The sequence below is a fragment of the Lampetra planeri genome, chromosome 61, assembly GCF_965212315.1.
Source record: "Lampetra planeri chromosome 61, kcLamPlan1.2.h2, whole genome shotgun sequence".
Lineage (NCBI taxonomy): Eukaryota > Metazoa > Chordata > Hyperoartia > Petromyzontiformes > Petromyzontidae > Lampetra > Lampetra planeri.
The window spans coordinates 1169536-1193828 of NC_136167.1; the positions used below are offsets into that span (position 1 = coordinate 1169536).

The 24293-nt window shown below is 55.6% G+C and overlaps 1 protein-coding gene across 1 annotated transcript in view; it reads right to left on the reverse strand.

Annotated features, from left to right (window-relative positions):
• Window positions 1-5325: 5325 nt before the first annotated feature.
• LOC144736543 (collagen alpha-2(XI) chain-like) overlaps window positions 5326-24293 on the reverse strand; it is a 45263-nt gene continuing 26295 nt past the window's right edge. Inside the window, exons 2-4 of the mRNA XM_078619092.1 lie at window positions 12698-12845; window positions 6598-6801; window positions 5326-5431 (exon numbers count right to left, since the gene is read on the reverse strand). Of these exons, the coding sequence (XP_078475218.1) occupies window positions 5326-5431; window positions 6598-6801; window positions 12698-12845 (458 nt within the window). The remainder of the gene's footprint in view (window positions 5432-6597; window positions 6802-12697; window positions 12846-24293) is intronic.

Genomic DNA, 24293 nt, shown 5'->3' on the forward strand with positions numbered 1-24293 from the left:
GTAAACATCGTCACTGGGGAGACAAAGGCGGCCAGGCGTGGTGTTGTCCAACCTTCCCCCTCGTGTGCCGTGCCGGCCTTCACAGGTGCTCGCTAACAGCACTTGCCCCTACAGCCTGTGAGGCGATACAGAGGATCGTTGTCTTTGTGTGTTTCTTATCGTCAGTCAGGGTTGATGGAATATCGCGTTAGGGAAAGCGGGGCTGAGCAATGAAGGAGGTGTGCTGCTCTTCGTGTGGCGTTGCCTCGTTGCTCAAACTTTGTATCATAGAGTTTGTTTCGTGCGCGTTTAAAGTTGTCGACGCTGTTGCTATTTCCGTGACAGCCCAACCCACTACCGCAAACGTTGCTCCTCTTTCCCGCCTCCTCTTCTGAGCGTCGAACGCGGCTGAAGACCATCTGACCCCGGCTCGTCGTGGGGGTGCCTGCACCCCATGAGGGTGCGAGATGCCCTTTGTGGAGGGCGGCGAGACACGGCCAGTTCAGAAGGTAAATAATCGAAAACACAAATTGAAGCGGGGGGCACCCTGAGTTACGACTTGTTTCATCAAGCCCCATGTATTTATAAACATTGTAACAAAAAGTCAAGATTGAGAAACCAAAGGGATTGCAAGACTGCAGTGAAGGTAAAGCACCTCTGTAGCCGACTCTAATTAAACATTCACACATGGAGAGAGAGAGAGAGAGACGCCTTCACTCAAGGCCCGTGACGAAGCCGTGACGCACTGCGAGCTGATGTCGCCAACAGCGGCCGTGCCACGAGGAATCGAGGATATGGGCAGCAGCGAGAGAGTGGGGGGGGGGCTAGAGATCAGCAGAGGGGCGATCGGGGAGGGAGAGGAAAGAGAATGGGCGGCAGAGAAGAGGCGGGCAGTGTTGAGTCTATGGGCAGTGTTGAGTCTGTGGGCAGTGTTGAGTCTATGGGTAGTGTTGAGTCTATGGGCAGTGTTGAGTCTGTGGGCAGTGTTGAGTCTGATGGGCAGTGTTGAGTCTATGGGCAGTGTTGAGTCTATGGGTAGTGTTGAGTCTATGGGCAGTGTTGAGTCTATGGGTAGTGTTGAGTTCTGTGGGCAGTGTTGAGTCTATGGGCAGTGTTGAGTCTTTCGGCAGTGTTGAGTCTGATGTGTAGTGTTGAGTCTATGGCAGTGTTGAGTCTATGGGTAGTGTTGAGTCTATGGGCAGTGTTGAGTCTATGGGTAGTGTTGAGTCTATGGGTAGTGTTGAGTCTGATGGGCAGTGTTGAGTCTATGGGCAGTGTTGAGTCTATGGGCAGTGTTGAGTCTATGGGTAGTGTTGAGTCTTTGGGCAGTGTTGAGTCTATGGGCAGTGTTGAGTCTATGGGCAGTGTTGAGTCTATGGGCAGTGTTGAGTCTATGGGTAGTGTTGAGTCTATGGGCATGTTGAGTCTATGGGCAGTGTTGAGTCTATGGGCAGTGTTGAGTCTATGGGCAGTGTTGAGTCTATGGGTAGTGTTGAGTCTGTGGGCAGTGTTGAGTCTATGGGCAGTGTTGAGTCTATGGTAGTGTTGAGTCTATGGCATGTTGAGTCTATGGGTAGTGTTGAGTCTATGGGTAGTGTTGAGTCGTTCGCAGTGTTGAGTCTATGTGTAGTGTTGAGTCTATGGGCAGTGTTGAGTCTATGGGTAGTGTTGAGTCTATGGCAGTTGAGTCTATGGGTAGTGTGAGTCTATGGTAGTGTTGAGTCTGTGGGCAGTGTTGAGTCTATGGGCAGTGTTGAGTCTATGGTAGTGTTGAGTCATGGGTATGTTGAGTCTATGTACAGTGTTGAGTCTATGGGCAGTGTTGAGTCTATGGGTAGTGTTGAGTCTATGTACAGTGTTGAGTCTGTGGGCAGTGTTGAGTCTATGGGTAGTGTTGAGTCTTTGGGCGCATTGAGTCTATGGTAGTGTTTAGTCTTTGGGCAGTGTTGAGTCTATGGCAGTGTTGAGTCTATGGGCAGTGTTGAGTCTATGGGCAGTGTTGAGTCTATGTACAGTGTTGAGTCTATGGGCAGTGTTGAGTCTATGGGCAGTGTTGAGTCTATGGGCAGTGTTGAGTCTATGGTAGTGTTGAGTCTATGGGCAGTTAAATTTCGATTTAAAGCTTTCGTGACTGCAGGGATTCATCTTCTTGGTTCTTTCGGTAAAGTCACGTAGAAGGAAGTGAAGTAATAAAATAATAAAAATAAAACATAATAAAACAATTCTCACGACGTATTCGGCCACAACGCAAGCAGCCATCCTCAGGCGAAGAATGAAACACCCCAAGCTTGGAGCGTATATTTAAGCTGGGTTAGAGGGGGGGGAGGTGGGAAGAAGAGCGCCTAAACAAAATAATTTGCATATCAAGAGGAATTCAGCATATGGAAAATGCGTAGGAGGTGGGCGGGGGGGGGGGTTCCAAATCAATACTATGCCCGTGCATTATGCAGGATTAGCAGCATCAAAGGGGGGGGGGGAAGTGGGGGGAGCATTAACAAAGGAAAGGATGTTAATAGTATGTAGCTGTAGTTACTAAACAACCACGTAAAAAACTACAGTATAAACTGCATGACAAACTAAAGTATAAACTACATAGCATCATCAGTAAACTTACTATACTCTCTACAATAAGCTGAGTTACTAACAGTAAGTAATACATGAAAAAATTCTACGTTGTAAAAGAATTATATAATATGCTTCCATCTAAACTTTATTCTCTTACATCACACGCGTCTATACCGTACTATATACTTCCATAGGCAAAAACCAACATTAAATTACATACTGTATTGCTAATAAACCACCCTATAACCTTATACATTTTTAATATAACACTATGTATTATTCTACCCACCCTAATGTGTATCAAAATGGTTTATTACGTCCTTCCAGTGATTGCTAAGCCAGAATCCATCTTCTCGGTTAAAATTGTCTCTGTGTTTGTAAATGTGGATCGCCTCATATACGAATCTCTCATGATAGCCAGATGGCTTGCAGAGAACCTCTGTCTTGGAGAAGTCAATGTCATGTGAGCCCACTGAGTTGTAACAGTGATCTGCCACGGCTGAGGTGTTTGTCCTACAGTCTATGGGCAAGTGTTGAGTCTATGGTCAGTGTTGAGTCTATGGGCAGTGTTGGGGTATATGGGTAGTGTTGAGTCTGTGGGCAGTGTTGAGTCTATGGGCAGTGTTGAGTCTATGTACAGTGTTGAGTCTAATGGGCAGTGTTGAGTCTATGGGCAGTGTTGAGTCTATGGGTAGTGTTGAGTCTATGGGTAGTGTAGAGTCTATGGGCAGTGTTGAGTCTATGGGGCAGTGTTGAGTCTATGGGCAGTGTTGAGTCTATGGGTAGTGTTGAGTCTGTGTGGGAAGTGTTGAGGTCTATGGGCAGTGTTGAGTCTATGGGTAGTGTTGAGTCTTTCGGCAGTGTTGAGTCTATGGGTAGTGTTGAGTCTATGGGCAGTGTTGAGTCTATGGGCCGTAGACTCAACACCGCACCTCCTATTAGTACGGTTGGGCACGTACGGTGCGAAAGAAGTTCAACAAGCAGTAGACACATCTCCTGCGGTGTAAAGATACCAGCCTTCTATTTTGAGAGCCCCCCCCCGCCCCCTCCCGTCTGAACCCCCCCCCCGCCGACTCGCCCCCCCCCCTCCTCCCCCACCCCCCTCTCCCCTCCCCGCTGTGTGCCTGGACGTTCACTTTACAGGCGGCGCGTGTCACAGCGGCGCGTGTCACAGGCGGCGCGTGTCACAGGCGGCGGCGTGTCACAGGCGGCGCGTGTCACAGGCGGCGCGGTGTCACAGGCGGCGCGTGTCACAGGCGGCGCGTGTCACAGGCGGCGCGTGTCACAGGCGGCGGCGTGTCACAGGCGGCGCGTTGTCACAGGCGGCGCGTGCTTCGTGTTAAGCGGCGTTCACGTCGCGGCCGCGTTTTCATCTCCACAGGGCGCGACGACGCGCCCTGTCTGTGTCTTAGCCCCCCCCCCCAGCCCCCCCCCCAGCCCCACCCCCCCCCCCCCCACTTAGAGACGAGCGTGGCTTTGATTTGGGAATTTGGGATCCGCACGCACGCGGCCCACTCTGCAGCCTCCACCCCCCCTCCACACCCCAGATCTCCTTCCATGAATCTTATCTCGGCACCCCCACCTCTCTCCCTCACCCCCCTCATCTACCCTACCCCCCACCCTCTCACCCCCCTCATCTACCCTCCCCCCACCTTCTCTCTCCCTCACCACCCTCATCTACCCTTCCCCCACCTCTCTCTCCCTCACCCCCTCATCTACCCTTACCCCCCACCTCTCTCTCCCTCACCCACCTTCACCCCTCATCTACCCTTACCCCCACCTCTCACCCCCCCTCATCTACCCTTCCCCCACCTCTCTCTCCCCTCACCCCCCTCATCTACCCTTACCCCCCACCTCTCTCTCCCTCACCCACCTTTACCCCTTCATCTACCCTACCCCCACCTCTCTCTCCATCACCCCATCTTTACCCCTCATCTACCCTTACCCCCCACCTCTCTCTCCCCCACCCCATCTTTACCCCTCATCTACCCTTACCCCCCACCTCTCTCTCCATCACCCCACCTTTACCCCTCATCTACCCTTACCCCCACCTCTCTCTCCCCCACCCCCCATCTTTACCCCTCATCTACCCTCTCCCCCCACCTTGTCGGAAGGGTGGAAGGGGAGGATGAGAAAAGGGTGGTTGACAAGCGGAGGGCAGCAAGGGGAGACTCTGGGCTGGGCAGGGGCTGCCCCGATGCGTGGAGAGCGCTGCCCTCTGCTGGCGAGTGACGACACAGATATCCGCGCACGCGGTCGTCAGCGTCGTTGTGCTTCACGAACGTGGCCATTATGACCCCCCCCCACCATCCCCACCCCCTTGTGAGCCGTGGGTGGGTGGGTTTGGGGATGTTTGGGACTTCAGCCGCTTGGGGAACCGACTTATCTAGTGACCACCCAATCAACGCATCAAGCCAACGGTCCAATTTGATCGCCTGGCCGACTGTCCTACCACCTGTCCCACCGACCGACCGACCAATCAAATGACTGACTGCCCTACCACCTGTCCCACCGACCGACCGACCATTCAAATGATCGACTGCCCTACCCACCTGTCCCACCGACGGACCGACCAATCAAATGACCGACTGCCCCACCACCTGTCCCACCGACCGACGCGCCGACCAATCAAATGACCGACTGCCCTACCACCTGTCCCACCGACCGACCGACTGCCTGACAGAACCTCACCCTGAAGGGCGTCTCGAAGGGCTCGATGATGCCACCGACCACGAGGAGTCCGTCCGTAGTGACCCCGAGGGCCCGGGTGGTTGCTCCAGACTACGCTCTCCAGCAGGGCGCAGTCCACGTGACGTCGAGGCGCTGGGCCCCCACCGCCAGCGCCACGCGGTGCCAGCGGCCGTCGCTCAACGACGGCGCCGGGAACCTGAGGAGTTGGGGGGGGGGGGCAACCGGCGTTAGCCACGAACAGGGGAAGAGAACGAACATAGTTCACTCACACTCACTCACTCTCACACTCACTCTCACACTCACTCTCATACTCACTCTCACACTCTCACACTCACTCACACTCTCTCTGTCACTCTCTCTGTGCAGGGGGAGAGAACGTACAAACTCCACACACAGAGAAAGGCGCCCGAGACGGGAATCGAACCCAGGGGTCTTGTGGCTGCGAGCCACGCGTCAACGTCACCGCCACCCAGAGCATGTGAACAGGAAGAGTGGAGACCTCCGCCGGCGATGCGTTGGGTGGTGGATTCGTGTTGTTGCAGTAATTGTTAAACTGAGAAAAACTGGGACTTGAGATGTCCCGGGAATGGTGACAGGTCTCCCCTGGAGAGCTACCAGCCAAATTACGATGCAGCTGTACACACACAAACACCACACACGCACACCATTCACACACACACTCACCACACACACTCCACTCACACACCACAACACACTCCACTCACACACCACACACACACACTCACCACACACACACAACTCACACACTCCACTCACACACACACCACTCACACACACCACACACACACAAAGACAAAGTTCCCTAGTATAGTCTGAACAGACTGTTGGGGCAAGTGCCGTTAGCGAGTTGCACCTAGCACGGCAGACGAGGGGGAACTCACCAATGGGACTTTGTCCAGATCTTTCAAGGATTTGTGAGCTCCTCACACAATCCAGCCTGGTTAAACCCAGGATGGATCGTAGGCAGGCCAGCCTAAATGTTTCTAACCAGCGAAGACACAGACACACACATAGGCACACACACAGACACACACACAGACACAAGAACACAGACACACCGATACACACAGACACACACAGAGACACACAGAAACACACTTCACTCGCTCGCAGGAGACGCACAGAGAGACACCGAGAGACTCACGGGAGATACAGAGAGACACAGAGAGACACAGGGAGACACAGGGAGACACAGGGAGACACAGAGAGACACAGAGAGACACAAGGGGACAGAGGGTCAACACACAGCGGAGACTCACAGGAGACACGCTGGAGACACAGAGAGACTCACGGACACGAGTGACACGGGCACTGGGGGGTGGTGTGTGGGAGGTGTCTCACTCGTAGTGGCGTCTCCGCGTGGTCACGAACACGAGGCCTCTGTCTCCCACGCGCAGCTGCATGAGCACCTGGCCCCGGGGGCTGAGCAGCGTGAAGAGGGGGGCGTCCTGGCCCCCCCGCTCGGCGTCGTCATCGTCCTCGTCACGATGGCCGTGGAGAGGAGCCACTCGGAACTTCGTCAGCACGCTCACCTCCTCCGAGAAGCTGGCGACGGGGGGGACACGCGGGGAGACACGGGGGGGACACGCGCGGAGACACGGGGGGACACGCGGGGAGACACGGGGGGGACACGCGGGGGGGAACGGGGGGAGACACGGGGGGGAGACACGTGGGGAGACACGAGGAGACACGCAGGGAGACACGCGGGGGGAGACATACGGGGGACACGCAGGGAGACACGGGGAGACACGGTGGGGGACACGCAGGGAGACACGCGGGGGGAGACACGCGGGGAGATACGGTGGGGGTCACGCGGGGGGGGAACGGGGGGAGACACGGTGGGGGTCACGCGGGGGGGGAACGGGGGGAGACACGGGGGGGAGACACGTGCAGTGACCACCCCGACCGCGTCTTTGCCTCTGTAGCCCTCCCGTGACGCCGGGGTGGCTGAGAGCGCTCCCCACGTGACCAGCGCATTCGCGTCTCGTCTCATTTGCAAAAGGGGGCACCCCCAGTGGCAGCTGCCCTTACCCCCCCCCCCCCAGCACGAGGTGAGCCCGCACAGAGCAGGCCGGGTGCGTCTGTCAGTCGGGGGCCGATGATTGCCGCTGATGCTGCCGTCTGTGTGTTGATGCCACACCGATCGACTTGTGGGTCACATTTCAGCATTGCGATGTGTCTGGCCAATAGCACTTAGATTGACTGATTAAGATGGTGCATTTGTGGTTGTTGTTTTTTACAAACTCATCGCCGATGTTGGCCTTGAGTGGTAAGCTAACTCGGGTCCTAGAGGAGTCTGCTAGCCACCGTGCCACCGCTCCCCACGCAGATACATAAAGATCCCCCCGTATAGCCTTAACAGACTGTTGGGGCAAGTGCTGTTGGCGAGTATGCACCGTACGTAGCCACCTATGAAGGCGCCCATGGCACACGAGAGGGGGTGGTGGCCAGCACCACGCCCGGCCGCCTTTGTCTCACCAGTGGCAATTTTAACAAATCCCACTTGGTACTCAGTTTGAGGCTGAGTCGACCTAGGGGAGGCCCAGAACCGGTTCAGATATATAATCGTCACTGTTGTTGGCCGTGAGTGGGAATTGAACCCGGGTCGCCAGGTTCGTAGTGCATGGCGATATATCCGCTAAACTACCGCTCCCCATTCCCACATACACACACACACTCCCACACACACACACGCACTCCCACACACACACGCACTCCCACACATACAACAACAACAACCGCCATTCGCCACTAAGTGGCGGTGACGTCACCACGACGCTTGTGCCAGGCCATGTGCACCTTGAGGCCACGTGAAGTGTCGAACGCCCGCTGGCAGGAGGTCACGGGGCAGACCCAGGTGCCACGGGTCGACTGACCGAGATGACCGAGATGACTGGCTGATGCACCACCTGTGCCCCCTACTGTGCCAACTTGCTGTGCTTTAGCCACCCGGCGCTCCGCTCGTTGTTGTGAGCGTCGCTCCTCCGCCCTCCGTTGTTGTTGGAGGGCGACTGCCTCCAACTGCCCAGTAGCGTCCTTCACGAGCCTCCTCCACTGAGGCCGATCTTGACACCGCTGGTACCAGTCATCGGCAAGTCCACTCAGCTCCACGTCCTCCTGTACCACATCACTCCATCTCTTCTCTAGCCCGTGCCGCGCCCGTTTAGCCCCCTCGATCCGGCCGAACAAAAGCTGTTTAGGCATGCGGTGGCTGGGCATGCGGGCTACATGACCCAGCCAACGCAGCCTTGCCTGCCGGAGGAGCTCACTGATGGGACTTTGCCCAGATCTTTCAAGGACTTGTGAGCTCCTCACACAATCCAGCCTGGTCAAACCCAGGATGGATCGTAGGCAGGCCAGCCTAAATGTTTCCAACCGGCGAAGATGCTCCACTAGGGGGGTCCACGTTTCGCAAGCGTAGAGAAGGGAGGGAATGACCGTGGCCGAGAAGACCTGAAGCTTCGTGCGGAGCGACAGACCAGGTAGCTTCCACACAGCGTTACGCAACCGATGAAAAGATATTGCCGCTCGACTGATTCGGAGTGAGACCTCTGCTGATAAACTGGAGCTGGTCATGAGCACACTGCCCAGGTATGGGAAACTCTCTACTCTCTCCACAACTGCCCCATCACCGATTGGGAGTTGTGGGGGCGGAGTGCCCGATGGTACAAAATACCCAGGCAGGTGCTTAGTTTTGGTGGGGCTGATGGTAAGGCCCCACCTCTTAGTGGCACACTCCAGCCTCAGCAGCAGCGTCTCCAACTCCTCTTCTGAATGAGCAGCTATTACCAAATCATCGGCATACATAACGTGGTTGACCAATAGGGAGCCATCCCTTGATCGCACCCGGGCGTCGATCAGCCTCCCATTATATCTGTACCAAATGGTAATTCCCCCGGTACAGCTATTGAAGGCTTCACGAACTACGCAGTCGAAATAGATGTTAAATAATGTGGGAGCCAGAGGACATCCCTGTCGCACCCCAAGGTGTACAGGGAAAGGCTCCGACTCCCGGCCACGTAGTTTTACCCGGGCCCGCTCACCATCATGAAGGTCCTTAATGATCGTGAGCAGAGGGTCAGGGACTCCGAAAGCACGAAGAACAACCCAGAGCCCAGTCCTACTGATGGTATCATAGGCCTTGACCAGGTCAATAAAGCAGAGATGTAGGTCTTTTTGGAATTCCCTACACCTCTGCTGTAGCAGACGGACAGAAAATATGGCATCTGTGCAGGACCGCCCTTTCCTGAAACCACATTGGGGCTCCGCAAGCCTCTCCTCAGCATGCCTAGCAAGGCGATGTTGAATAATCCTTGCCAGGACCTTACCCGGCACACTGAGGAGTGAGATGCCCCTGTAGTTGTTACAGTCTGTGCGGTCCCCCTTCTTAAAGAGGGGGACCACCAGGGCATCCTTCCAGTCCTGCGGAACCCGTCCAGTGGTCCAGACTGTTGTTATGATGTCATATAGGGCAGTCTGTGCACAAACGCCACACATACACGCACTCCCATACACACACGCACACACAGACGCACGGGCACACACATGCACACACACACACGCACACACACACTCCCACCCCTCCACACACGCACACACTCCCACACGCACACACGCACACACTTCCACACACACACACACTCCCCCCCCACACACAAGGGATTCATTCCGCGAGGCTCCGTGTTCTTCGTTGGCGAACATGCGGCTCAGATGAACGAACCCCAAACCTGCGCTCCGCTAAGCCACAGTAACTCTCTCCAGGAAGACAAAGAGCAGACGGGCCGGGCGGACAGGGCGAGTGCCCCCAGAGCACCTTCTAGAGGGTCTCTGCCCTCGGGGCACCTTCTAGAGAGTCTCTGCCCCCGGGGCACCTTCTAGAGAGTCTCTGCCCTCGGGGCACCTTCTAAAGAGTCTCTGCCCCGGGGCACCTTCTAGAGGGTCTCTGCCCCCGGGGCACCTTCTAGAGGGTCTCTGCCCCCGGGGCACCTTCTAGAGGGTCTCTGCCCCCGGGGCACCTTCTAGAGAGTCTCTGCACTCGGGGCACCTTGTAAGAGGGTCTCTGCCAACGGGGGGCCTTCTAGATGGTCTCTGCCCCCGGGGCACCTTCTAGAGGGTCTCTGCCCCCGGGGCACCTTCTAGAGAGTCTCTGCCCTCGGGGCACCTTCTAGAGAGTCTCTACCCCCGGGGCATTTTCTAAAGGGTCTCTGCCCTCAGGGCACCTTATAGAGAGTGTCTGCCCCTGGGGCACCTTCTCGAGAGTCTCTGCCCCCGGGGCACCTTCTAGAGGGTCTCTGCCCCCAGGGCACCTTCTAGAGGGTCTCTGCCCCCGGGGCACCTTCTAGAGAGTCTCTGCCCTCAGGGCATCTTGTAGAGAGTCTCTGCCCCCGGGGCACCTTCTAGAGGGTCTCTGCCCCCGGGGCACCTTCTAGAGAGTCTCTGCCCTCAGGGCACCTTGTAGAGAGTCTCTGCCCCCGGGGCACCTTCTAGAGGGTCTCTGCCCCCGGGGCACCTTCTAGAGAGTCTCTGCCCTCAGGGCACCTTCTAGAGGGTCTCTGCCCTCAGGGCATCTTCTAGAGAGTCTCTGCCCCCGGGGCACCTTCTAGAGAGTCTCTGCCCCGGGGCACCTTCTAGAGGGTCTCTGCCCCCGGGGCACCTTCTAAAGAGTCTCTGCCCCCGGGGCACCTTCTAGAGAGTCTCTGCCCCCGGGGCACCTTCTAGAGAGTCTCTGCCCCCGGGGCACCTTCTAGAGGGTCTCTGCCCCTGGGGGCAGAGGAGGGCCGTGCCACGTTGTCGCACTAGGGGGGGACCGGGTGCTCATTCCCATTGATTTACCTGCAGGATGGACATGACATGATCTACCTGCAGGATGGACATGACATGATTTACCTGCAGGATGGACATTACATGATCTACCTGCAGGATGGACATGACATGATCTACCTGCAGGATGGACATGACATGATCTACCTGCAGGATGGACATGACATGATCTGCCTGCAGGATGGACATGACATGATCTACCTGCAGGATGGACATGACATGATCTACCTGCAGGATGGACATGACATGATCTGCCTGCAGGATGGACATGACATGATCTACCTGCAGGATGGACATGACATGATCTACCTGCAGGATGGACATGACATGATTTACCTGCAGGATGGACATTACATGATCTACCTGCAGGATGGACATGACATGATCTACCTGCAGGATGGACATGACATGATCTACCTGCAGGATGGACATGACATGATCTGCCTGCAGGATGGACATGACATGATCTACCTGCAGGATGGACATGACATGATCTGCCTGCAGGATGGACAAGACATGATCTACCTGCAGGATGGACATGACATGATCTACCTGCAGGATGGACATGACATGATCTACCTGCAGGATGGACATGACATGATCTGCCTGCAGGATGGACATGACATGATCTACCTGCAGGATGGACATGACATGATCTGCCTGCAGGATGGACATGACATGATCTGCCTGCAGGATGGACATGACATGATCTGCCTGCAGGATGGACATGACATGATCTACCTGCAGGATGGACATGACATGATCTACCTGCAGGATGGACATGACATAATCTGCCTGCAGGATGGACATGACATGATCTACCTGCAGGATGGACATGACATGATCTGCCTGCAGGATGGACATGACATGATTTACCTGCAGGATGGACATGACATGATCTACCTGCAGGATGGACATGACATGATCTGCCTGCAGGATGGACATGACATGCTCACATCGCTTTTTTTTTACGAATTCCACCAACCTCGAGTAAATGTAGTAAGCATTATTTATTTATTTATATCCACCCCCTCCCCTCCCCCCTCTCCTCGGTTGGGACTTTGCAGCTGCATCAATACGGGGTTCTGCTGCTTCCTGTGGGTGACAGCTCTCTCCCTCCCTGTCTCTCTCCCTCTCTCATTCCCTATCTCTCCCCCCCCCCCTCTCTCTAGCTATCTCTCTTTCTCTCTAGCTATCTCTCTCCCTGCCTCAGCCTCCCTGCCTCTCTCTCTCTCTCCGTCTCTCCCTCTCCTCGACCCCTCGAGTATAGAAGGGGTGGGTTGGCTAACAGGGAGGTCGATACAGCAATATCGGGGGGGCGGGGTGGCGGTGTTAGGGGGGGCTGTGTGGTGTTCGTTGTGTCACCGTGTGGTGTGACGTCACCGTGTGGTGTGACGTCACCGGGTGGTATGACGCGTCACCGTGTGGTGTGACGCGTCACCGTGTGGTGTGACGTCACCGTGTGGTGTGACGCCACCGTGTGGTGTGACGCGTCGCCGTGTGGTGTGACGCGTCGCTGTGTGGTGTGACGCGTCGCCGTGTGGTGTGACGCGTCACCGTGTGGTTTGACGCGTCACCGTGTGGTGTGATGCGTCACACTGTGCGGTGCGGCGTGCCTCACCGGTATCCGAAGGCCCTCTGGAGCGGCAGGGCGAGCACGGCCCACTGGCCCACGTGGTAGGCCGGGCAGCCCACCTCGTCGCGCGTCCTCGTCACGTTGGGCGGCCACGACAGGCCCAGGCGCAGCCCGGCCAGCACGTCCACCTCGTCTAGCAGGGGGGGTCACAGGTCACGGGGGTAGCGGTGAGCAGGGGTCAGTGTCTAGGTGGCTGTGTACGTGATGGTGTGGGGGGGGGGCGGTGGTGCAGGGGGTAACACCAATGACGATTATCTGTACCGGTCCTGGGTCTGCCCTAGCTCGACTCAGCCTCAAATGAGTACCTGGGGAAGCAAAGGCGGTCAGGCGTGGTGCTGGCCACCCCCCCCCCCTCGTGTGCCACCGTGCCAGCTTTCATCGGTGCTGCTACTCGCTAACAGCACTCGCCCCAACAGTCTGTTCAGGCTACACGGGGGATCTTTGTCTTTGCTCGCGCTGATCCATCAGTCGGCACTCGCGGCAGGTGACGCGGCTTAGCGATGACTTTTAGGAGGTTCGCGGTTCGAACCAGGCAGGCCGCCCTGGTTATCACTGCGGTGTGTGTGTGTGTGTCAACCGTGATGATGATGACGATGCCACCACTACCCACTACGACTACGCGCCGTCTGCTTCACTCACAGTGGACGTTAAAGACCCCGGGGACGTCGTTGGCAAGAGTCGGGCCGTCGAATTTGTTGAATGTGAGAAAACCTGAATATTGATCCTGCCGGAGGAATTCTCTGAAGCTCTTTTTTCATATTTCCAGGGGTCACGGGGTCAAATCGTGACAACGAAAAACACAGTTAAACGAAATTAAAACAAAAGTTTAAACAAATGAATGAAAAGAGATATACAAACAAAACTCAACGATTCATTTTTATCTTACCAGGTGTAAAGCCAACTGAGAAGCCACCTGCCCACAAATGATTGCTCAACGTGGGAATCGACGATGAGTGTGGCTCATCATCATCATCATGATCGCCATGATCGCCATCATCGCGTGGAACATTTATGGCGGCAGTAGCGCAATACGTCTCGCGGGGAGGAGAAAGCACGGCGTGACATGTTTTGAAAAGTAAGACTCATTTGTTTTTACCTTTTCTGGCAATAAAACAGGAGTTGCGTTAAGATGGTCAAACACCAAATAAATGGCTGTCGCAAGGCATCAAGTTGCCGCATTCGCCACACACACACAGTACTTGCGGTGAACAGACTAACACGCTCTGATAATAACCAATGGGCATTGTCTTCGATGGGCCTACACCAGAGCCGGCGGCCTTCTTCATGGCCTAGCCTCACCACCACGATCAGGACAGAGCACAACGCCACGAGGCGGACACTCAAAGACAACGCCACGAGGTGGTCAGCAGGGGGGGGGGGGAGGGGTGCTGAGGAGGCAGGGGGGGCGGGGGGGGACTAAATTGAAGCTGTCTCGGCAGTCCGCCTGTCTGTCGACATCTCGCCCGGTCTCGTTCTGTGTCAGTCTGTGGGCAATGTTGAGTCTATGGGCAGTGTTGAGTCTATGGGCAATGTTAGTCTATGGGCAATGTTAGTCTATGGGCAAAGTTAGTCTATGGGCAGTGTTAGTCTATGGGCAATGTTAGTCTATGGGCAATGTTAGTCCATGGGCAGTGTTAGTCTATGAGCAGCGTTGAGTCTATGGGCAGTGTTGAGTCTATGGGCAGTGTTAGTCTATAGGCAGTGTTGAGTCTATGGGCAGTGTTGAGTCTATGGGCAGTGTTAGTCTATGGGCAATGTTAGTCCATGGGCAAAGTTAGCCTATTGGCAGTGTTAGTCTATGGGCAATGTTAGTCTATGGGCAATGTTAGTCCATGGGCAGTGTTAGTCTATGAGCAGCGTTGAGTCTATGGGCAGTGTTGAGTCTATGGGCAGTGTTAGTCTATAGGCAGTGTTGAGTCTATGGGCAGTGTTGAGTCTATGGGCAGTGTTAGTCTATGGGCAATGTTAGTCCATGGGCAAAGTTAGTCTATGGGCAGTGTTAGTCTATGGGCAATGTTAGTCTATGGGCAATGTTAGTCTATGGGCAATGTTAGTCCATGGGCAGTGTTAGTCTATGAGCAGCGTTGAGTCTATGGGCAGTGTTGAGTCTATGGGCAGTGTTGAGTCTATGGGCAGTGTTAGTCTATGGGCAATGTTAGTCCATGGGCAAAGTTAGTCTATGGGCAGTGTTAGTCTATGGGCAATGTTAGTCTATGGGCAATGTTAGTCTATGGGCAGTGTTGAGTCTATGGGCAATGTTAGTCTATGGGCAGTGTTGGTCTATGGGCAGTGTTGAGTCTATGGGCAATGTTAGTCTATGGGCAATGTTAGTCTATGGGCAGTGTTGAGTCTATGGGCAGTGTTGAGTCTATGGGAAATGTTAGTCCATGAGCAGTGTTGAGTCTATGGGCAGTGTTGAGTCTATGGGCAGTGTTGAGTCTATGGGCAGTGTTGAGTTTATGGGCAATGTTAGTCCATGGGCAGTGTTAGTCTATGAGCAGCGTTGAGTCTATGGGCAGTGTTGAGTCTATGGGCAGTGTTAGTCTATGGGTAGTGTTGAGTCTATGGGCAGTGTTGAGTCTATGGGCAGTGTTAGTCTATGGGCAGTGTTAGTCTATGAGCAGCGTTGAGTCTATGGGCAGTGTTAGTCTATGGGCAGTGTTAGTCTATGGGCAGTGTTGAGTCTATGGGCAGTGTTAGTCTATGGGCAGTGTTGAGTCTATGGGCAGTGTTGAGTCTATGGGCAGTGTTAGTCTATGGGCAATGTTAGTCTATGGGCAGTGTTGAGTCTATGGGCAGTGTTGACTTTATGGGCAATGTTAGTCCATGGGCAGTGTTAGTCTATGAGCAGCGTTGAGTCTATGGGCAGCGTTGAGTCTATGGGCAGTGTTGAGTCTATGGGCAGCGTTGAGTCTATGGGCAGTGTTGAGTCTATGGGCAGTGTTAGTCTATGGGCAGTGTTGAGTCTATGGGCAGTGTTGAGTCTATGGGCAGTGTTGAGTCTATGGGCAGCGTTGAGTCTATGGGTAGTGTTGAGTCTATGGGCAGTGTTGAGTTTATGGGCAGTGTTGAGTCTATGGGCAGTGTTGAGTTTATGGGCAGTGTTGAGTCTATGGGCAGTGTTGAGTCTATGGGCAGTGTTGAGTCTATGGGCAGTGTTAGTCTATGGGCAGTGTTGAGTTTATGGGCAGTGTTGAGTCTATGGGCAGTGTTGAGTCTATGGGCAGTGTTAGTCTATGGGCAATGTTAGTCTATGGGCAGTGTTGAGTCTATGGGCAGTGTTGACTTTATGGGCAATGTTAGTCCATGGGCAGTGTTAGTCTATGAGCAGCGTTGAGTCTATGGGCAGCGTTGAGTCTATGGGCAGTGTTGAGTCTATGGGCAGCGTTGAGTCTATGGGCAGTGTTGAGTCTATGGGCAGTGTTAGTCTATGGGCAGTGTTGAGTCTATGGGCAGTGTTGAGTCTATGGGCAGTGTTGAGTCTATGGGCAGCGTTGAGTCTATGGGTAGTGTTGAGTCTATGGGCAGTGTTGAGTTTATGGGCAGTGTTGAGTCTATGGGCAGTGTTGAGTTTATGGGCAGTGTTGAGTCTATGGGCAGTGTTGAGTCTATGGGCAGTGTTAGTCTATGGGCAGTGTTGAGTCTATGGGCAGTGTTGAGTCTATGGGCAGTGTTGAGTCTATGGGCAGCGTTGAGTCTATGGGTAGTGTTGAGTCTATGGGCAGTGTTGAGTTTATGGGCAGTGTTGAGTCTATGGGCAGTGTTGAGTCTATGGGCAGTGTTGAGTCTATGGGCAGTGTTGAGTCTATGGGCAGTGTTAGTCTATGGGCAGTGTTGAGTCTATGGGCAGTGTTGAGTCTATGGGCAGTGTTGAGTCTATGGGCAATGTTAGTCCATGGGCAGTGTTAGTCTATGGACAGTGTTGAGTCTATGGGCAGTGTTAGTCACACTGCACGCAATGAGTTTGCGTATATATGTATACAGTATGTATGAGGTGGTGGAGGAGGAGGAGGAGGTAGTGGAGGAGGAGGTGGGGAATGAGGTGGTGATGTTAGGGGAGGGGGTTGTGGAGGAGGAGAATGAGGTGGAGAATGAGGTGAAGAATGAGGTGGTGTTAGGGGAGGGGGTTGTGGGGGAGAGACGCGCGCGGGGCCATGCGGCGCTGCGACTTGAGCGGAGCCGGCCTCGTGAAGAGTCGCGACGTCTTCGCCGTCAGCCTGCCCCCTCATCCCGTGCAGGGAGGGAGGGGCAGGGAAGGAGGGGCAGGGAGGGAGGGGAGGCAGGGAGGGAGGGGAGGGAGTGTGCGAGGTGTTTTCTGCTGGACACGTGCGACAAGAAGTTTCGTAGCTTATGGAATTCCTGCAGGACAAATGCCACATTCCGATCGCCGATTCCATTCTCGCGAAAAGCGTCTCGCGTGCCGCCCTCGCTGCCCGGGGCAACGCACGAGTGAGGGGCGGGGGGCGGGGGGCGGGGGGCCGGGGGGGTCAGACGCGGAGTCGGCCCCCGCTGGGAACCTGGACTCGAATCTGGATCACCAACTTTCCCCGCTGTGGAATAAGTTTGGTTCTCAAGTCGGAGTGGTCTCAGCCCCGGTCACCCGCGACTAACAGGGAGTCCCATAGACTCACACAGAGACCCATAGACTCGCATAGAGAACCATAGACTCACACGGAGCTTCAAAGACTCCCAGAGAGACCCGTAGACTCACACCGGGACGCGTAGATTGACAGCGAGACTCACACAAGGCAGAGTGGTGGTTGAAGCGAGCGCCTCGAGTGTGCGGTGGTGTGGGGGTGGAGGGGGTGGAGGGGGAGGGAGGGAAGGGAGGAGGTGGATGAGGTGGAGGAGGTCGAGGGGGTGGAGGGGGAGGGAGGGAAGGGAGGAGGTGGATGAGGTGGAGGGGGAGGATGGGGAAGAGGGGGTGGAGGGGGGGATGAGGATGAGCGACTGCGATGGAGTGGCCGTGGAGGTGGCCCCGGGCAGCGGAGTGCGTGGACGTGAGAACGGAGAGAGCCGTGCAGAGGAGGCAGCGATCGGGGAGGGGGGCAGGGGAGAGGGAGGGGGGGCAGGGGAGAGGGGGGGGGGCAGGAGACGGAGGGGGGGGGGGGCTCAGAATCAAGAATGTTTATTCGCACTGGAGAAATCCGATGAGCTATGATGCTCTTTTTCAGGGATGTCCAGTCGGGGTACGGGGTAAGAACGTTACAACCAACACGACAGAAGTGCAGAATACACGCAAGGTGAACACATCACCCAACACACAAACACAAACACCACACTCAACCATCCCCATCCTACCAGGCAAAGCCCGCTGAGGCATTCACTTATTTATGAGAAGCGACTTGGCCACCACAAATGACAGCTCAACAAAGTGGCCCATCGTTTGGACATTTACAGCAGCCAGAATAATCTAAATCGTCCAACGGCGTGTTTCTAAATGTGGAGGGAAAAAACCGGAGGACCCGGAGAAGAAATCCACGCGACTACGGGGAGAGAGAGACGCAAACTGCAAATAGACAGCAGCAGCAGCAGCAGGCGTCGTCAGGGTCGGGATGGAACCCGCGACCTCCTGTGTACCCGGCGAGGAAGTTCACATCTCACCGCGAGTCCCAGCGGTGGGCGGCAATTATAAAACTAATTATACAACCAACTATAAACTAATCATGAAACTAATTATACAACCAATTATAAAACTAATTATAAAACCTAATTAAAACTAATTATGAAACGAATTATAAAACCTAATTAAAACTAATTATAAAACTAATTATAAAACTAACTATAAACTAATCATGAAACCTAATTAAAACTAATTATGAAACCTAATTAAAACTAATTATAAAACTAATTATAAACCGACAAGTAAACCTACAAATAGACCCGAGACCAAGCTAACTCACGACAACGCCTGCCTGACTGCCCGCACCGCTCGTCTCTCGAAAACCGGCGAAGCGGGAGTCGAACCCATGCGGACCGAGGCCCAAGGGCAAGGCAGGAACGCGGCGAAAATTCACGAATTCCCCCGCCGCCCAGAGACAGGCAAAGATCCCCCCCCCGCCTGTGTAGCCTTCACAGACTGCTGGGGCAAGTGCAGTTAGCGAGTACTGTGGCCCAGCACCACGCCCGGCCGCCTTTGTCTGCCCAGTGGCGATGCTTGCACACCGCACTCGGTGTTCATTTGAGGCTGAGCTGACCTTGGGGAGGCCCAGGACCGGTTCAGATAATCGTCATTGATGTTGGCCGTGAGCGGGAATCGAACTCGGGTCGCCAGGTTCGTAACGCAGCGTAGCGCTAACCACGACACGACCACACACACCCTAGCACACACACACACACACCCTAGCACACACCCAGCACACACACCCTAGCACACACCCCAGCACACACCCAGCACACACATACACACCCTAGCACACACACACACACCCTAGCACACACACATACACACACATACACACCCTAGCACACACCCAGCACACACACACACACACCCTAGCACACACACACCCTAGCACACACCCAGCACACACACACACACACACCCTAGCACACACCCAGCACGCACACACACCCCAGCACACACCCAGCACACACACACACACACCCCAGCACACACACAGCACACACACACACACACCCTAGCACATACCCTAGCACACACACACCCAGCACACACACACCCTAGCACACACCCAGCACACACACACACACACCCCAGCACACACCCAGCACACACACACACACACACACCCAGCACACACCCAGCACACACACATACACACACCCTAGCACACACCCAGCACACACACACCCCAGCACACACACCCCAGCAAACACACACACACACCCCAGCACACACACAGCACACACACACACCCCAGCACACACACCCCAGCACACACACACACACACCCTAGCACACACCCAGCACACACACACACACACACCCTAGCACACACCCAGCACACACACACACACACACCCTAGCACACACCCAGCACACACACACACACACCCTAGCACACACCCAGCACACACACACACACACACCCTAGCACACACCCAGCACACACACACACACACCCTAGCACACACCCAGCACACACACATACACACCCTAGCACACACACACACACACACCCTAGCACACACCCAGCACACACACACACACACCCTAGCACACACCCAGCACACACACACACACACCCTAGCACACACCCAGCACACACACACACACACCCTAGCACACACCCAGCACACACACACACACACCCTAGCACACACCCAGCACACACACACACACACACCCTAGCACACACCCAGCACACACACACACACACCCTAGCACACACCCAGCACACACACATACACACCCCAGCACACACACCCCAGCACACACACACCCCAGCACACACACACACACACACCCTAGCACACACCCAGCACACACACATACACACCCCAGCACACACACCCCAGCACACACACACCCCAGCACACACACACACACACACCCTAGCACACACCCAGTACACACACATACACACCCCAGCACACACACCCCAGCACACACACACCCCAGCACACACACCCCAGCAAACACACACACACACCCCAGCACACACACAGCACACACACACCCCAGCACACACACCCAGCAAACACACACAGCACACACACACCCCAACACACACACACACCCCAGCACACACACACCCCAGCACACACACACACCCCAGCACACACACCCCAGCAAACAAACACACAGCACACACACACCCCAGCACACACCCCAACACACACACACCCCAACACACACACACACCCCAGCACACACACACACCCCAGCACACACCCCCTACCCCTCTACCCCTACCCCTCACCAAGCTTGCCTCCACCAAGTCTGGGTTATCGATGGCACGGCCTTGTCAGAGACAATGAACCCGCAACTCCCCAAGCCCCCGAGTTGCACCCCCAGGGGCTCTGGGACGTGACGCGAACGTCGGAGACAGCGGCCAGACACGGCGGACGAGGTGAGGCGCCCGGGTTCGCTCCCTGGGGCTCGGTGTCTCCCCGGGAGACGGAGACTGATGGTCGTGCTCCCAGCCCCTCATCACCTTCGACCGTCTCAGTTCGAGCCCTGGAGGAGCTCGCGGCCTCAAGGGCCCAGGATTCCAAGCGGACAGCAACAAACGGCACTAATTGAAGTACGCAATAGTCAAGAGAGTGTAACGCGCTTTTTGAATTGTGCAATGTTGTTATTGTTCTTCTTGGTTCTTTCGGTAAAGTCACATAGAATGGAAATAAAACAAAACATAATAAAATAATTCTCACGACGTTTCGGCCACAACGCAAGCAGCCGTCCTCAGGTGAAGAACAGGTCTGTCAGAAAGACAGCGTCTGAATGAACACCACCAGGCTTGGCAGCGTATATTTAAGCTGGGTTGGAGGGGGAAGAGCGACTTGACAAAGGAATTTGCATATCAAGAGGAATTTAGCATATTTATGGGAAATGCAGGTATGTGATTAGTACTACTTATGCCCGTGCATTATGCAGGATTAGCAGCATCAAAGGGAGGGGATAGGGGTAGCATTAATAAAGGGAAGGAGTGTTAATAGTATGTAGCTGCAATAACTAAAACCACCACGTAAAGTAGTAGTAGTAGCAGCTTTAGTAGTAGTAGCAGCAGTAGTAGCAGCAGCTGTAGCAGTAGCAGCAGCAGTAGTAGTAGCTGTAGTAGTAGCAGCAGTAATAGTAGCAGCAGCAGTAGCAGGAGTAACAGCAGCTATAGTAGTAGTAGCTGTAGTAGTAGCAGTTGTATCAGTAGCAGCAGTAGTAGTAGCAGTAGTAGTAGCAGCAGTAGCAGCAGCAGCAGCAGCAGCTGTAGTAGTAGCAGCAGTAGCAGCAGCTGTAGCAGTAGCAGCAGCTGTAGCAGTAGCAGCAGCTGTAGCAGTATCTGTAGCAGTAGTAGCAAGACCTCGATATTGCCATCGAGCTCCTGAGCCTCATTGCTGCTGCTGCTGCCATCATGCGCAAGGGGAGCGTGGAATCGTGAATTTCAACAAACGCAGGAAGCGGTCATTGACGCGGCTCCTGGTCAGCACCATCAGCTGCGGGCGTGCTCAGGCACTGCGCTTCGCTCTCATGGAAACCAAATTTGGCGATGGTCCTGCGCATGCCTTTATTCGGTCCACTAGTTTATTCAAATATCAATATGCACGGAGGTCTGTTTTGTTTGTGCCATCAGGGGTGGGGGGAGCGGACAAAGCTGGGGGGGGCGTGGTGCACGTCGCCGGACGACCCCGGCCACTGCGGAGTGATGGGGGAGGGGGGGGCACAACATTGAAATTGAACGCCAGAGGATTTGGCGAGTGAACTCACGCGGGCTCGCGGGCTCGCGGGTTCGCTTCATTTACAAGCAGGTGGGAAATTCGGGAGACCGGAATAAAATGAATGCAGCTTCTATTTCTGTGTAACGTGCAAGAACATCAATTCAGTGCAGGATAGATATGAAACCACGCTGGCAACCCAGTCCAGTAAGGGAGCCTCGATGCCAACGAGTGACCAGGAGGTGACTGACCGCCGGTGAGTGAGCGAGTCGCTCGTTGTGGCAGAGGCAGAGAGGGAGCAGGGGCAGGGGCAGTCGCAGGAGGTAGCAAGCAGCGATAGGAGAGCGACCGGGAGGCGAGCGATGGCGAGCGACTTGGTGGGACGCTCGCCCATTGGTGGAGACGGCGGCGACGGGATTCGTGGGGTCGGCGCGTCACGTGCCGCCCGCGACGCGTTGCGTGTGGCACGTGACTGCGAGGTGACCTCAACCGCCGTCGAAATATTCAAATCCACAGCCCCCACTCCCCCCCCCCAAAAGAACCCAACAACCCCCACAACGGCCCGATCCGATAACCCCACCAACACCCAGACACTCGCCACTCAGTGACGGTGACGTCAACACGGCGCCCGTGCCAGGCCAGGTGCACTTTGAGGCCACGTGACGTGTCGAGGGCTCGCTGCTGGCAGGAGGTCTCGGGACAGACCCAGCAGGTGCCACGGGTTGGCCGACTGCGATGACCACTGGTAGATGCACCACCAGCTGTACCCCTACCGTGCCAGGCTAGGTGCAGGAGGTCACGGGACAGACCCAGCAGGTGCCACGGGTTGGCTGACTGAGATGAGCACTGGTAGATGCACCGCCAGCTGTACCCCTACCGTGCCAACTCGCTGTGTTTTAGCCGCCCGGCGCTCGGCACCGAGAGGCGATGATGACGCGCGCGGTGCTGCTCTCTTGCTGATGCCACGAGCTGCACGCAGCCACACGACGACTGCTGCTGCTGCTGCGTCTGACGGTGACGACTGCTGCTGCTGCGTCTCACCATGATTACTGCGCAGAACGCCACGCTACGCGACTTAGTAACTAGTTACTAGTACTAGTTAGTAGTACTAGTAACGAGTACTACCAACTAGTACTAGTCACTAGTGACTAATTGTCACGTTCTGTTCACGTGACAGAACCTTGCAAATTGGCTGTGTCGGGTGGTGGCGGGTTTGACGACACATTTATATTTACGCGATCTAACACCAACACGTCTATTATGGATGATGCTGCTGCTGATGATGACAACAACGACGACGATGATGATGATGGACAGCCTGGATAGCACCAGAGGAATGTGGAATCTCCAGTTTCGTGTCAAGGATGCTAATGGGGGATGACTTCTGCTGCTGATGTTGCTGCTGATGTTGCTGCTGATGTTGCTGCTGATGTTGCTGCTGATGTTGCTGCTGATGTTGCTGCTGATGGAAGCAATGTCTACGCGACGTGATTGCCCGACGATGGTGACTGTGCTAACGAAGGTGATGGTGACGATGATGATGGCACCGCTGCTGCTGCTGCTGCTGACAATGACCAGGGTGATGTTGATCGCGACCCACAGCTCGTGACACCGCGCGGCTCACGGCGCCTCCCGCACTCGTCAGGGGTCGCTCCCCCGCGTCAGCCCCGCGGGTTGCGGGTCGACCCCCTCGCCCCCTCCCCCCCCCCTGTCAGTCAGCCCGTGGGCATGGGGGGGGGAGGAGGGGGGGGGGAGGGCACGGAGGAGGGGGGGGGATAGCCCCACACTCGCGCCCAATCAATTTCCTCCCCTCGCTCCCAACTCCCCCCCCCCCACCCCCCGACATTCCTCGCTCGCGATCATCCCCCACCCACCACTCCCACCTTCCACCCTCCACCTCCCCCTGCCCCCCACCACCTCCCCCTGCCCCCCACCACCTCCCCCTGCCCCCCACCACCTCCCCCTGCGCCCCACCACCCTCCTGTCCCCCACCACCCACCACCTGCCCCCCACCCACCACCTCCCCCTGCCCCCCACCCCCCTGCCCCCCACCTCCCCCTGCCCCCCACCACCCACCACCTCCCCACGGCGTCGCATGGGTCGGCTGGGCCTTAACGTGGGGTGCGTGGTGCGGAGCATGGAGTGGCACCTGTGAAGGCGGCACGGCACACGAGGAGGTGGGAGGCCAGCACCACGCCCGGCCGCCTTTGTCTCCCTAGTGGCGATGTTTACTACACAGCACCAGATA